This window comes from Micromys minutus (genome assembly GCF_963924665.1).
Source record: "Micromys minutus genome assembly, chromosome: 14".
Taxonomy (NCBI): domain Eukaryota; kingdom Metazoa; phylum Chordata; class Mammalia; order Rodentia; family Muridae; genus Micromys; species Micromys minutus.
This window is the reverse complement of record NC_137983.1, coordinates 24,854,790-24,869,897: the sequence shown is the minus strand read 5'-3', so window position 1 is coordinate 24,869,897 and position 15,108 is coordinate 24,854,790. Positions and strand designations below refer to the sequence as shown.

Genomic DNA, 15,108 nt, shown 5'->3' with positions numbered 1-15,108 from the left:
TTTATATGTTGAGCAAAGATTTAAACAATCCTAACACAGCATGTTGTGCTAACTTCTCCAGTTTCACCGCGATGTGAAGTGAATTAAACATGCCCCATTTGTCCTGTTTAAGGTTTCAGGCTCTGTATAACTATACTCCTAGGAATGAAGATGAGCTGGAGCTCAGAGAAAGTGATGTTGTGGACGTCATGGAAAAGTGTGATGACGGATGGTTTGTGGGTACGTGCTTCTTTATTCTCAGATACGCTTGGCTGTTTTCATCATCTATTTGTGTTTGCTTACGTGCACGGTCCACTGTGATAATCTATCTGTCTTCGAATTCATGCTGCATTCATCCAGAAGCCCTGCATTTCAATATAATGTAGCACTTAATACCTCTGTGATATGTGATTTTCTGCTAGTCTTGATTCAACCAAACTAAGAAAAGTTCTTTAAATGGTACCGACAAGCAATGACTATAATGTCACAGTAACAATCCTAAAAGCTCTGAGTGTTCCCAAATGAGAGACACCTTGCAGGGTTCAATAGAAAATGTTACTGAGCAGGGGAGATCCCATTTGATGGAGATCAAGATGAAAGAAAACCTGACCAATTTGCTGGTTCTGAAGTAGCAGTCCTAAAAGTCTGGGGACCGTCCGTCCATCCTTGGCTTTCATTGGTAAAAGGTAGAACTACCTTCTTTGCCACTTCAAAGGCAAATAATAGTTACCACCTTCAAGACTGAAAATTCATCCACAAGCAAGCTTAACATTCCCCACTGCTCAACTGCTCAGTCCCCAGCACCAGGGGGAAGAGGTGACAATATGAGGTCTTCTGTGAAAATATTTGTAGACAAAGAGTGTATGCCCAGACACAAAGGGAGAGGTGAACGAGGCAGGCTGGAGAGGTGCTCAGCAGGAAAGGTGACCTGGGATCCATTCTTCGCACCTATGTGCTGGCTATTAACTGTCTATAGCTCTAGTTCCAGGAGGACCTGGCACCTTTTCTGGCCTCCATAAGCACTCTGGTCATGCAGTGTGTATTTAGACACACATACACATAAAAATTTTGAAAGAACATTAAAATGTAAGAAGGAAAGCTGTCTCTAGACTGGTCCAGCAGAGCTGAGATGCAAGAACAGAGGCCACCTGGGTGGACACATGCACTAGATTCCATTGTTTGCAGTAATCAACATCTAGAAGGAAAGAGGAGTGGTTGACATACAGGGTTTGCAGGAGTGGCAACCAAAGCAAACAGATAGATTACAAAACATTAATGAGAAATGAAATTTTAGAGGCCCTACCCAATCTACTGTGCCAAAATGCAAAAGGATGTATTGTGCAGACTTAATAGAAAGCATCCAAAGAGCTGTATCATTGGAAACCAACGGTGACCATAAGGATACCTATGTGTGCCTTTGGTTTTAACTGGCCACATTCAAAATCATTTTCAAATGGCTGGATTTCATTCCACATGTCCAGATAGGTAGTGGTCAGTCTCGTGCATTTTTAAATGTAGTGATTTGTCAATTGCTATCTTTTGTTAAGAAGGGCAACAGCTCATTTTTATTTAGCAAGTGAGGTAGCACCGAGCATGAGGTTATAACACTTGTGATATTGGTAGCATCCAATGTAGTGGCTTGTGCGGTACTGCAGGCCCAGAACCAACTCCCTGTGCTTTATTGGTCATTGTGTCCCATTCCAGCCTCACAATTATTTCACACTCCTTGTTTGACATCATGGTGTCCCAAGTCCTATCATCCAGCTCTTCTGCACAATTTTTTTTCTAGATTGAGTCTGGGCTTGCCCATTTAGCTCAGTGAGATGAAAATCTATCCCTTATGCTCATGAAAAGATGACCACATTGGGCAAAACAACTAAACTGCCTGCTTTCTGTTTTTATTGTCTTAAAGTGAGGTCTCTTTATTCCTTCCCAAACTACTTAGAGCTTGCATTTTCAGTGAACCCTTGTAGACAGAAAGTCTTCAAGCTGACATAGAACCTGACATCCCATTACTATTACATACCTTTTCATTTATTGCTTCTGTTTTCAGGAACTTCAAGAAGAACCAAGTTCTTTGGTACTTTTCCTGGGAACTATGTCAAAAGGCTGTGACTCACCTCACTCCTGATTTATGCCACATTTCAGCCACACATCATTAACCCACCTGAAACATCCCAGCAGACCTGCTGCTGCCACGCCTTACGGTTTCCAATAGGCCATTACCATCTCCATCTGCCGCCACCAAATCACCAGCAGAGGGACTGCCGCCTCTGTGAGCCTTAGGGAGGCTGGGAGCTTTAGAGAAATGTGGCAAACTTACACCCACACAAATACGCAGTTTCCTGCTTTCTGCCCTGAACTTTGAAATGCCTGTGTATGGAATCAGAATGAACATGATCATACTTTGTAAAAGTGAAATAATTGAGGAAGAAAGAAAAAGGAAAAGAGAGAGAAAGAGAGAGAGAGAGACTCTTCAGGAGACTGTCTGGTCTCATGGCTGAATCTCCACCCCTCCGGAAGGTGCCCTCAGGAAGCCAGAAGATTGTTTTTCTCCAAAATGCTATGGCTCCTGTTTTCACTCTCAAGCTTGGCAGTATGTTTTCCTTTCACGAGTTTGCCTAGTGCTCTGGTTTACACTATATGACAACTATACTTTGGCTGTCGTTTGCCTGCACTTATTATACTTTCTTTCATGCACAGTGATTATAAAATCGGGAGTGCGTAGGAAGGTCCACTGGTTCCAGTATGATTTTTGTTGACTGCATTACATTTCCACCTGCGGGTCTTTTCCCTGCCCACTTTTTTGTGCTCATAAGAAGTTCACACAGTGAGCGATGGAGAGCCGTTGGTCACTGTTATGAGACTACAAAAGGTTTAGCCACACTACAGGACAAATAGTGTTGTGAATTCGCATTGCTGTTTTGTGTATTAAAATGTAATCATCGGCATCATGAACAAGCTCTTAGTGATTTATCTACTTGTTAAAACTTAAAGGCAGTGTTAGTGAGTTAGGCAGAGAAATGAGAGTAACACCAGTAGGTGAGTTTCACGACGTGCACTCTTACACGTTTGAGATTATATGAGGACATATAATTCATATGCTATGTTGTACATTTTATGGAAATATAAAAGAATCCCACATTATTTTATAGAGTACTTCAGGAGTATCCTAAGTGTTAAGGCTGGCTTTAGCAAGGATTATGATCAATACAACTATTTTTACTACAATAATTATTTTTCTTCTATGAGACCCAGAATCCTGACTCCATTTGCAGACAGGAATAAATATGTTGAGCCTGATTTTTTTTCTGGTGTGTGTAAAATACTTCCCAGGAATACATTGGGCACTTTCGGAAATAATGGTTAAATCATTCAGGTTGTTTCCTGCCCCCCAAAACAGACCTACAACATGATACCAAACCTGAAAGATTTAATGGATTTACGGTGCCTGCATCCCACATAGCCTGAGACTTAACTTTGTATTTTGAATAAATTTGCATAAGATCTGTTCATCTTTAGCACCTTATAGACAACTTTTTATGGCTTTCCTCTCAAGAGCAATGCTTGATTGTATACAACATATAAACTCTAGCATATTTTGTACATATGTTTGTTCTTTTTTTTTTTTTTTTTTTTTTGTATAGACAGTTAACTTGTTGAGAAAATCTCGAGATCTCCCAATGTGTTCTTTATCCTTCACTTAAACCAAGTTTAAACTCAGCAGATCGCCCTTCGTGATATCTTCACAGATCACAAGCTATTGTGAATCTGGAAGATCGAATCTGCACAAAATTCTGTGGATCAGAAAGATCTTTGCAACTACTTTGAAGTACACATAAATGCCGGTTACGGAGGAACATTGTTGGGGGCAGGAAGTAAAAAAAAAAAAAAAAATCAAAATCTTAGAGAAATTCACTTTACTATCCAGCTCACAATCAGCTTTATATTGGAAAACCTTGGGATTGGAAAATGAGTCAGCCAGCCAGCCACATACAGCTTTGCTGATAAATGAATACTTTTTCACACCATTTATTAAAACAAATCCTCAGCTCTGTTGCCTGTTATATTTAAGAAGAATTGCTGTTTCTACTATCTGTATCTGATTTTAAAAGGAAAAAATATTCATACCTAGCTTTCAGGTAATTGACTTTGAATTCTTACAAGCAAAGTCGTTGTGTTTTTCTTGAGTAGATACCTAATAAATTTTGCTTGAAAGTGCCTTTGCTTTTCACTGGCATTTATGTAGACTGTGTCTTATTCCAACATTAGCTAAAAATAGTTTGAAGCATTTTTTTTTCTGTGTTATCTTGACATGTGGATAGAGAAATGAAGGTTGACATCAACTCAGAGGAGCATTTTAAAGTCTCTTACCACCAAAGCCCACTTGCTAAATTCTTAAATATTATTCTTCAGCCAAAGTACTGCATCTTGATATATTGCTGCCTCAAAAGTGGCTATTTTTGAAGAAGTAGTAAGTTGCAAAACTTGTAAGTTATGACCACCTGTCTCGTAACTTTTAAATACTTAACTGAAAGAACTTTACCCTCCTTGGTCTCTCGGTGAATTTCAAAACTGATGTCACAGAGGATTCATCCTTGTCTGCCACACAAATAGCAAAGGGTCACCACTTGTATTCAGTTCCTTCTGAATATCTCAGTCCGTTCTTGGCCCCTCTGCTTCAGCACACATCCAGATCTGCCAAATACTCAGAAACATGGTCCTGTCCTTGTCTATGGTTCGTACACATGTCCCATTGCTTCAATAGCTACTTAGGACTCAAGTATTCCATTGGATACTTTCCACTGCTTCAGGCTCAGGGAGGAGATGTGCTCCCTTGTGGGAAGAATACATCCCCCCAGGCCATTTTATGGTCCTGCTTTCACCTGAGCACTGGTCAGTCCCTCAATCTATAAGCCTGAGTCTGTCCACCCAGGTGGTTGGAAGGCTTGCAGGAAAGAGCTCTGATATTTATGTACCACATGGGACGTGCTGCTTTAGCTCCATTGTCACTGCAAACAGGCCCACCCTCTTCTTACTTCATCAAAAGCAGGGAGAGTCTGTTTAAGCGGCTGTCTGCTTCATAACTATGTACTGTTCTGTCTCTCTTTGTAGGTGGCCAGTTTGTGTGGCCTGATGGCTCCTTCCCACTCTTTTCCAGATTTTGGCCTCAAAGGAGGATATTAGTTAAAGAATTGTTTGATTACAAACGTGTATATATGCTGACAACCTCTCATGGTTCATTTATTTAAAAAACTCATTATTCCAGCCTCCTCTCCAGATGGTGACTCTTTAAAGACTGTTTACACTAAAAAAAGGGGGAAAGAATTACCCAATGAGACATCCACTGTCGTCACCAGCTCCACAGGTTCATGGAGAGTCTAAAACTATAATTTTCCTGACAAAGTTAGCACTGAAGTTTTGTATAGATAAAGCCAGTCAATATTTTATCTTCTGTCCTTGCACCTACGATGAATCATCAGTCCCGTTCAAAACAACGGCTCACATGTCAATTATGTTTCAAATCATTTACTCCTCACTCATAGGGGGGTCAGAGCACAGGAAGAGGTTGGTCTTAGAAATGAAATTCCCTGCTGTAAGGATGTAATTATGGTAGAAATCCTGTCTGCTATTGGGTCGTGGATATCCTACAAGTTAGGAATGGTTTACACAAAGAACAGCAATGATTAATTTGATGATCGGAAGCCCTAATTCCAAACCTTAATTCAGTGAAACGTTATTCCCTCAAACGTAATTCCTCTATGTCCATTTTATGGTACATTAGAAGATGTTATATTAGGAAAAACAATTATGAAACATTTTTGGCTCTGATTGTTAAGTTTCATCAATGGGAGAACTGTGTTTTCTCTTTGTAATACAAGCATTATGTGGTCCCCTCATTTTTTTTCCATCTTGTCCCACTGAACCTGAAGTGTTTCCTCTGTCCCTTTATAGCAAATAGCTTGTGAATTTGTCACTGACACTACCTGTTGGTCAGATCTGAAAGGTGACCAGAGAGAAAAGGAAGCTCAGCAGGTGCTACACATCAAGCTGCTCTTCCCCACATTCCCTGTCTTTATCTTCACAGTAAATCTAAGAGAAAACTCATTTTATAGATGAGGAAAATAGGGCTGTGAGAGGCTGAGTAGCCTTGTTGTTGTGTGTGAAGTATAGCATATAGTAGAAGTTGTATTTATGGTCCAGTGTGTCACCCAAGCCTGCCTGCTGCCTGCTGTATCGCTGAAACACATGATAAGAGTCTCCACCAATATAGCACTAAATATCTCCCTGACTAGAGCTCGCTCAGGTTTCTAGAAGTACACAGAAACTGTGTGAGTTCTGGTTCACTGAGGCTCTGGAGGCCATGGCTGATGAGCCAGCTCAGCAGTCAATAGAGTTTCAGGGAAGTGTTAGCTATTCAAGCCCAACAGGCTGTAGGAACACAGTGTGCTCTCTGGGAAGCCTTTAAATACACACACTCCCAGGATACACTGGCCCTTCTCTGCTGGGTGACTTTCTCTGTAGGGCTCAGAGCCTTAGCTCACTGCTAAATTCAGCCCCCTAGGAGCTCAGGAAAGTTCTGTCTGAGCTCACACACATACATATATCTTGACCCATAAAACTTGGAGCACAAGACAGAACTCAGCCTAGCAAATCTTCACCTGTTCCTTTGGAGTTTCTTGTTTCACCCTTCCCCCTAAAATATGCTGGGTGACTCAGGCATCCCTGTGTCTTCTAAAAATAGATGCTGTTTCAATCAACTCTCATTACCATTAACACCCTTAGACAGGTGCCAAAGTCTTGCACTATATTTCAGAGAGCTCAAGAATATCTCCTTAAAGCACTTTTATTTCTTACACTTAACACTCATTGTGTATTAATTGTACCAAAAATAGAAAATAGAAATGGTTAACAGGAGAAAGCACTACAAATGTCATTGAGTGTTACACTTTGAAACACATCCCTCCGGAGTAGTTTTATGCATGTGTGTGGGGGTGATGTGTGTATATGATATGCACATGAGCATGTATATTCAGTGTGCTCACATATGTATGCAGATAAACCAAAGTAATGTTAAACATACTCTTATACTCTACAACTCTCCTTGGGTGGGGTCACTAGAGTCAAGTGATAAAATGAACGTGACATTCACGACACCAATAAAGAAAAGAGGGTTAAGGCAACACTGACCCGGGATTTATGACACTACAATCAACTCAGATAAATACTGAAGGCCAAGAATTGCTCCATTATAACCAAGTGTGAAAAAAATAATAATCTGAAGACTTGATCAAGGAAGGGACGGGAAGACGAAGAGGGAGAAGAAAATACTATTTGCCATCCCCTTACGTGAACTAGGTATCTTTCCAACTGAGCGCTGTATGAAGGAAGATATTGCACTGAGAGTGGTGGAAACTATGGAGCAGTTACATGTAAGAGCCAAACAATCCTAGAAGGTAGCAAAGGACACAAGCTCTGAATCAATAGTACCACAGCAGATAAAAACTTACTTTGAAAATAAGCATGCTATAGAAAAGTTAGAAATAAAAACATTTTCATATTTCTATGTGTTCCCATGGTTTGTCTCACTTGGAAGACATTGTTCTTCCATTGGGACATTTGGCAAGGTAGAGAGACATTTGTGATGATCAGAAATGAGAGACTTCTTACCATCTAGTGTATAAAGAGACTAAGGATGCTTATAACGTCCAACAAGGCTAAGGATGCTTTTAATGTCCAACAATGCACAGAAAGGCCTCTACAACTAAGAATCATCTCTAGCTAACTCTCTACTGTTAAAGGTCAGAAGTTCTGCCCTAGAGTAACTCAAATGTTTAAAGGAGATTTGTATTATAAATCCTAGTAGGCAAGGTTATTTTAATCTGAACTAATGGGTTATCTACTAATGAGGTGGATAACTGTAACCAAACTAGTTACTACCATGTGCCCAATGACGGGCAGACCCAGATCCTCTGGCAGGAAACAGCCATCTTGTCATAATTTGGAAGTGAGACTGGAATATACTGTGGAAAGAGAAGGGAAATGAGGAGGCATGACAGAATGGGAGCTAAATGATGCCTGAGGTAAACATCCATCCCTGAAGAATGTCTTAGAGGAGGGCCAAGTCCAAGATCAAAGGGCCAGCAGATGTGACATCTGGGTGGGCACCCTTTCTCAAGGATGGTCATCTCCTTCCTGTGTGTTCTCTTGGAGGAAGAAGAGAAACTTGGTTCCTGTTTTATAAGGCACCGATCTCATTCCTAATACCTCTACTCCCATTACCTACTTAACTCCAAAATGCTCCATTTCCATATAACACCATAGTGGGGTTTAGCATGCAGCTGATGGAGTACATGAGTATTCATACAAGCTTTACTTGGTCAGTGCTTCTTTCTCGATGGCAATGCCCTCTGTGAGAATCACAGCCTATTCCTAAGTTGTAATTGCATTGCTAAGAAAAGACATACTGAGCACACCAAGGGCTAGGGAGATGACTCGGGGGTAAATCGCTTGTGGGCCCAAGGAGAAGGACCTGAGTTCAGATCTCTATTATCCTGGAGGCAGCATGACTTTGTGCTGCAAGTTAGGGAGACGGGTCCCCTGAAACTCATACAACTTAACCTATTTGTGAGCTCCGGGCTCCAGATTCAGTGAGAGGTTCTCTAAATAAATAAACAAACAAAAAATGGATGAAGCAAAGCAGAGAATGACCAAGGAAGACACCTGTGCTACCATGCCAAGTGCATAAACAGGCATGTGCATAGATATACACATGTGCACACACAAAAAATTAATCAAGACGACGTATGCTAAAGAGACAAAGAAGCATCAGGAAATGGTTACTTTGAGCTCTTCCCATAACGCTTCAAGTTGTTTCAAGTTCTCTAGTTGGCCCCTTATCCCCTAAAATCAGACTTTTGATCTCCTTTGTTTCACCCTGTGTTCTGAATGCCTTGCCTACAGAAACAATCTCAAATGAACATTCAGAAAGTCCTCAAGAGGGTGAGTATCAGTTCTGTTCTGCAAAGGACAGCAGACAGCACTGAAACTCTGGATCATCTAGGACTGAGCCCATTCATGTGTGTGACTTTGAGCACGCATACTATGCATATCATATATGAAGCATTAAAATAAAGTGAGATAAAATGCTGTGAGTTATTGCAAATATTATATACAAATATGACACTGGATAATTGTAAAATAGCTATACTCTTTACCAGTGTGAAAATATAGATAAGGTAAAGAAGTTAGATATTTGCTCATTTAAGAAAAATAGCTCTGGAGAAAATAGCAAGGAATTTTATGTATTTTTAATTTCTGGCTGGCTAGTCTTTAATCATATCAGAGAAAATTAGTCCCTGGACTAGATGGGCATCCTCAGGGTTTGTTTGGAGAGCATCTATGATACACCATCAACTGGCAACACTTGTTACCATCACCAATCAAAGATGTTGCCCTAGATTTGAAAAGAAAATGCTGTTGGTTTTTTAGCAAATAAACTTTCATTGAATAAAACTGAGTCATGAAGAACAAAATTCCGTTGAAACTCAGCATTCACAGCTCTTTGCCTCAACAGTCCCTGGCTGGAGGCGACCCGAATCTCTTCGAAGAGCTTCAGAGGTGCTGGCACAATAAGACATTACTCTTTTTTCCCCCATAATTCCAAAGATAATGCTCATCGTGACAACTCAACATCAATAAATCACATTAAATTCAAAGCAATAAAACATATGAAAAGAAGCACACATAAAACATCAGTCAATTCTGATCCTGCTATAATCTTACAGATCACATTGGGAAATTTTTTACTTTATTTTTTAAATAAAAACCCCTCCACTAACTGCTCCTATACAAACATACCTGTTGTTAGAAACTTATCAGAGTTTCCAATAGGATAACTTTCCCCAAGAATTACTGGCATTTTCTCCTAAGCCTTTGCCACAAAAAGCCAGCTGCAGGCACAGAGAAATGAGGAGGAACTAGCAAGGTTATCTTTGTCATATTTCTCAGAAACACCAGCACTATTGGGTCAAATTTGTAATTAAGTCCCTAAATTGTTTTTCTCTCTTTCTACCTTTATTTTCTGCTTAAGAATCCTAGGCTCAGTGAATGTTATCTAGACTCCTGGCCACCCAACACACATACAATCTTACACACTTATACACATGCACACACAATTTAGCCTTTGGTCAGCTGTCACATGATATGACAGAAAGCTTAAGAGACATCTGCTCATGAATTCATGGGTATGGTATTTCTTTCACTGTCAAAGATAAATTGCTAGACAGCTGTATTGATAACCACAGCATACTTCTCGGCCAGATGATACATAGAGAAGATGACCTATTTTCTAAATGTAATCATGGATAATCTTCCTACTTCGGGACCCACAGTTTTTTTCCTGTAAGACATTAAAAGCAACAACAAGGATCTCCACATAAATTTCAAATATTAAAATGTCAGAGCTTTCTTTTTCATGGTTGTGGGGATACTACTAACTATGTATAATTTGTGGATTGTTCTGGAATTCAGCATTTAGAAATTTATATTTTGAATTCGATTTTTTTAAAAACAGAAGGAGTATGAGGTTCTTTTTTTAACATTTTCATAAATAAGAAATTCTATTCTGTTTTAACTTCACATTGTTTGTTTCAACAAAGTTGGTTCAGGCTCTAATCAGTTTTACAAATAATATTTACAATTAATTTTACTGTTCTTTTATATTTCTAAAACACTATGATTTCAAGGGTAGAGAAAGAAAGTCAAAAAGCAAAGTTAAATGACATGACGTGCTGTGATAAGATTTCTCCCAGGGACAACGCTGAATGAATTTGGGCTGGGCTTTCTGTTTCTGAGAAACTAAGAAGGCAGGAAAGGTTAAGAAACTTCCTTGAGGCAGAAGAAGAAAGGGAAGCTTAAGTTCAAGGCCATCCTGAGCTACATGCTGAGTTTGGGATTAGTCTGGACTATGTAATAAGACATTATCTTCCCAAATAATCAACCAAAAACTAAACCAAACCAGCACTAAGCACACAGACCCTGCGACTGAGTGATAGAGAGACAAAAAGAGCGGTGGGGGGGAGAAACTCAAGAATGAAATCTTCCTGACCCACTTGTATTACTGAAAATAATTCACACGAAACAACAAATGAGTCCCCCAAGACAACAACAAAACTCTCTTTATAAAGACTTTTCTAAGACTCAAAAATGTTCCGTTAGGCCACGTGAAGGTAGGAGCTTAACCAAAAAATAATCTGAAATGTTCCCTCCAAATTCCTTAGTATAAAGGGAATCCAAAAGTGTTAAAATTGTTTTGACATCGATCAATGGAATAGTATTGACTCATCCATTTTAGGAGTTAATGTCAGAAACATATTTTCATTATATGATTTATGTAGTTTATAAGTATATTTAATAGAAACAGATTTTAAAAGATCATGACTTGGTCAGGAACTAGATATGTGCCCAGGACTCCTGCCTCCGAATCAATGTTTTTATAATTTTCCAAGAAGTTCAATATGACTTACAAAGCAAGAGTTTAGGATCAAACTCAGAGAGCAGAAATAAATTTGACTGCAATCTAGATTAAATGCTAAGAGAATTTCTTAGAACCTTTGAGATTAGTTTTTTTCTTTTTTTCCCCAAAAATTTTTATTGGAAATTCTGTGTTTACATTTCAGATGATATCCCTTTCCTATAATCTCGTCCACCTCCCCATCCCATTGCCTCCATGAAGGTGCTCCCTCTCCCAACCACCCTCTCCCACCTCAGCACCTTGGCGTTAACCTACACTGGGAGAATGAGTCTTCACTGGACTCAAGGCCTCTCCTCCTATTGATATCAGACAATGCTGTCCTCTGCTGCATATGCACCTCAGGCCATGGGTCTTTTCATATGAACTCATTGGTTGGTGTTTTAGTCTCTGGGAGCTGTGATGGGTTTGGACAATTGATAATTCTTCCCATGGGGTTGCAGACCCTTTCAGCTCTTTCAGTTCTTTCTCTAGCTCCTTCATTAGGATTCTCATGTTCAGTCTGATGGTTAGCTGCAAGCATCCTCCTCTGTATCAGTCTGGCTCTGGCAGAGCCTCTGAGGAGGCATCCATATCAGGTTCTTGCCAGTAAGCACTACTTGGCATCAGCAATAGTGTGTGGGTTTATTGGGCGCATATGGGGTGTATCACCAGATGAGGCAGTCTCTGAATGATCTTTTCTCCAGTCCCTGGTCTGGTATTTGTCCCTTTATTTCCTCCCATGAACATTTTGTTCTTCCTTCTAAGAAAGACTGAGGCATCCACTTTCTGGCCTTCCTTCTCTTTGAGCTTCATAAGTTCTGTGGATGGTTCTTTGGATATTCCAAGCTTTTTAGGCTAGTGTCCACTTATCAGTGAGTACATACCATGAGTGTTCTTTTGTGACTGGATTACTTCACTAAGGATGATAGCTTCAAGTTCCACCCATTTGCCTATCAATTTCATGAAGTCATTGTTTTTGATAGCTGGTGAATTACTAACTTTATCAATACAACTCGTCTGAACAGCATGAAAAGTGTTGTTTTCAAACTTAGGTTTGCTTTCTTGTTAACTGGCTAGAGCATCAGTTGGCTTGTATAATGTGTTGAATAAAGATATCACACAATGTTCATTAGAGATGTAAATGAGAGAAAATACACAAACTCCCAAACACAGAGTTACCCACCGAAAGGCTAGAACCCCTATTCTTTCCTTTTGAACCTCCCATGTTGGGTGTTGGGTCCTCTGGGATCACTGACCATCTTAATCAGCTGGAGTCAACAAGAGAATTTTAAACACGATACTGTTGAAAAAACTGCAATTTTTTTTTTTTTACAGCAAACCAATCAGCTCTTAAGAAGGAAGGAACATTAGAACAGAATCCAAACATATAGAAAAAATTAAAAAGACAGTTTGAATGTTGTTGTATCAGCCAGTGTCCTATTTTGATGATTGCTCTATAGAGATCTGGTCCAAAAGAGACAGCAGAAGGTAACGGGTAATAGAGGCCAGTAACATATCTTATGAAGCCCTGGACCCTGTCCTCATATGAGCTGTCCCACTGAGATAGTTGTTAGGATAACCCCTGGCATCCTCAGGTTAAATGAAGAAAATTAAATCAAGCTCTCTCCACTTCTAAACTGTCTGTGGACCCTTTGTTAGGAAAAAATGGGGAAAATACTAGCTAATTAAAAGAAATGTGTAACAACTGACTCTAAGGACAAAAACCCTGCATTAGAATTAGTGACCAGAATACGGGGGCACATATACAGCAACAGCACTCATGGAGTGGAGTCAGGACTTGGCAAGCTCAAAGCAAGCTTGGCTACACTGGGAATCCTTATCCAGTGGTGGGTCAGGGGCGGGGGAGAGAGAAGGAGAAGGAAGAGAGAAGGGGAGGGGAGGGGAGGGGAGAAGGGGGGGAAGAGGAGGGGAGGGGAAGCAGAGGGGAGAGAAGAGAGAAGGAAGAAAAAGGAAGAGGGAAGAGGGAGGGAAAGAAGAAGGGAGGGAGGGAAGGAAGGAGGGAGGGACAGAAGGAAGGAGGGAGAGAGAACCAGAGTCCAGAATGCAAGTTGAGATATCTATGTAGGCTGGACTGATCCAGTATAAACAACAAGTACATGAAGAAACTCTTTTTTAAGATGAAGACTAGAGAAGCTCAAAACTTCTAAGCATCTGAATAACAGAAAAACATAGTTTTCAGTTAGCAAATGTGTAAATTTGTCTTTATGTCATGTTTGCAGAAATCGAAGTCAATAAAATACAGGAAACAAAATTTCCAATTATTAAAGCAGTCTTAAAGTATTATGTATACATCTATTGGCCTATATATTTACGGAGAGGGGGTTACATCTTCAAATTTTAAGTTTTTACAAAGCATACAATGTGCATATTTGCACAGAACATGAAGATGTGTGTATGGTATGCGTTGTATGTGCATTCCTTTATCAAGACTATATTACCCATGAAACATCTAACTTTATAAGTCAAAAACTGTCAAATATTAGTAATTTCATGGGTTAGGTTACAACTGAATAAATGAATGTACCCACTTTGAAAAAAAGGCTAAAATTTCACAAAACAAAATTGTCTGTGATACCACTACGGCTATATCTTCAGTAATTAAATACACATTTATTATTTTAAGCTTTTATAGTTAAGATGCACTTAATTTAATATCAAACAAAAATTGGCAAAGAAAAAGATGTCCTACATGCAAGTCCCCAAAGCCTAAAATACATAGATTCTTAATTGCTCTGGATTTCATTTCATATTTCTAGTTAACAGATACAACAAACGTGTATACATAATAAAATGCATATATAAAAATATGCATATGTAACAGAAATACATTAAACGAATACATAATCATCAAAATTTTAGTGCAGTCTCAAGATTTCAGCATTTGTTCTAAGAAACGATCACTTATCAGGATAAAAGTGCCTAGTATTCCAGAGGAGGGACACTGGAGGGACACTCTCCTCCCATACTCTTCCCACGATGGAGACAAGTGAACGTCCTCCAGTGAGCATGGTAGGAGAAAACCTGGGCTCAAACCTAACTGAGAGGGCTGTAGCTGGCAGTCTGTTTTCCCTCTGTAAAGATTACCCCCTCCTGCTGACCCCTCACACAAGCCCCTACAATCTGCAGAGCCTCCAGCCTGGGACCATGTTGTTACCTCACCTCGCCAGATGTCAACCTTACACTTGACAATTCTGCATCTTTAGCATCTAAAGACTGGGGCATTATGGGACACTGAGCCCTTGGCCAGACAGGCTCAGCTTTCTTGATGTGTCAGAAGTCTCAATTGCTGCCTTAAGTATCTTGACCAAATGTCCCAATCAATCTCAATCTGTGCTGTCTCTCTGTCTCTCTCTGTCTCTGTGTGTGTCTCCCTCTCTGTCTTTGTGTCTCTCTCTTTATGTCTCTGTCTCTCTGTGTGTCTTTCTGTCTCTGTTTCTGGTTCTCTCTGTGTCTCTACCCCCTCTGTCTCTCTGTATGACTCTGTCTCTGTTTCTCTCTCTCTGTCTCTCTGTGTCTCTGTCTCTCTGTCTGTCTCTGTCTGTCTCTGTCTCTGTCTCTCTCTGTCTCTCTCTGTCTCTCTCTCTCTCTCTCTC

At 39.9% G+C, this 15,108-nt stretch overlaps 1 protein-coding gene across 22 annotated transcripts in view; it reads left to right on the top strand.

Moving 5' to 3' along the window:
• Window positions 1–4,136, top strand: part of SORBS2 (sorbin and SH3 domain containing 2) — a gene marked incomplete at its 5' end in the record, with an annotated part of 159,175 nt that extends 155,039 nt beyond the window's left edge. For 20 of the 22 annotated variants that reach the window (XM_080928632.1, XM_080928634.1, XM_080928635.1 and 17 more), the window contains 2 exons: window positions 113–219; window positions 2,033–4,136. In XM_080928632.1, the coding sequence (XP_080784758.1) occupies window positions 113–219; window positions 2,033–2,094 (169 nt within the window). In that variant the 3' untranslated portion in view covers window positions 2,095–4,136. The remainder of the gene's footprint in view (window positions 1–112; window positions 220–2,032) is intronic. The other 2 variants (XM_080928641.1, XM_080928640.1) reach the window with 1 other exon arrangement.
• Window positions 4,137–15,108: the final 10,972 nt, after the last annotated feature.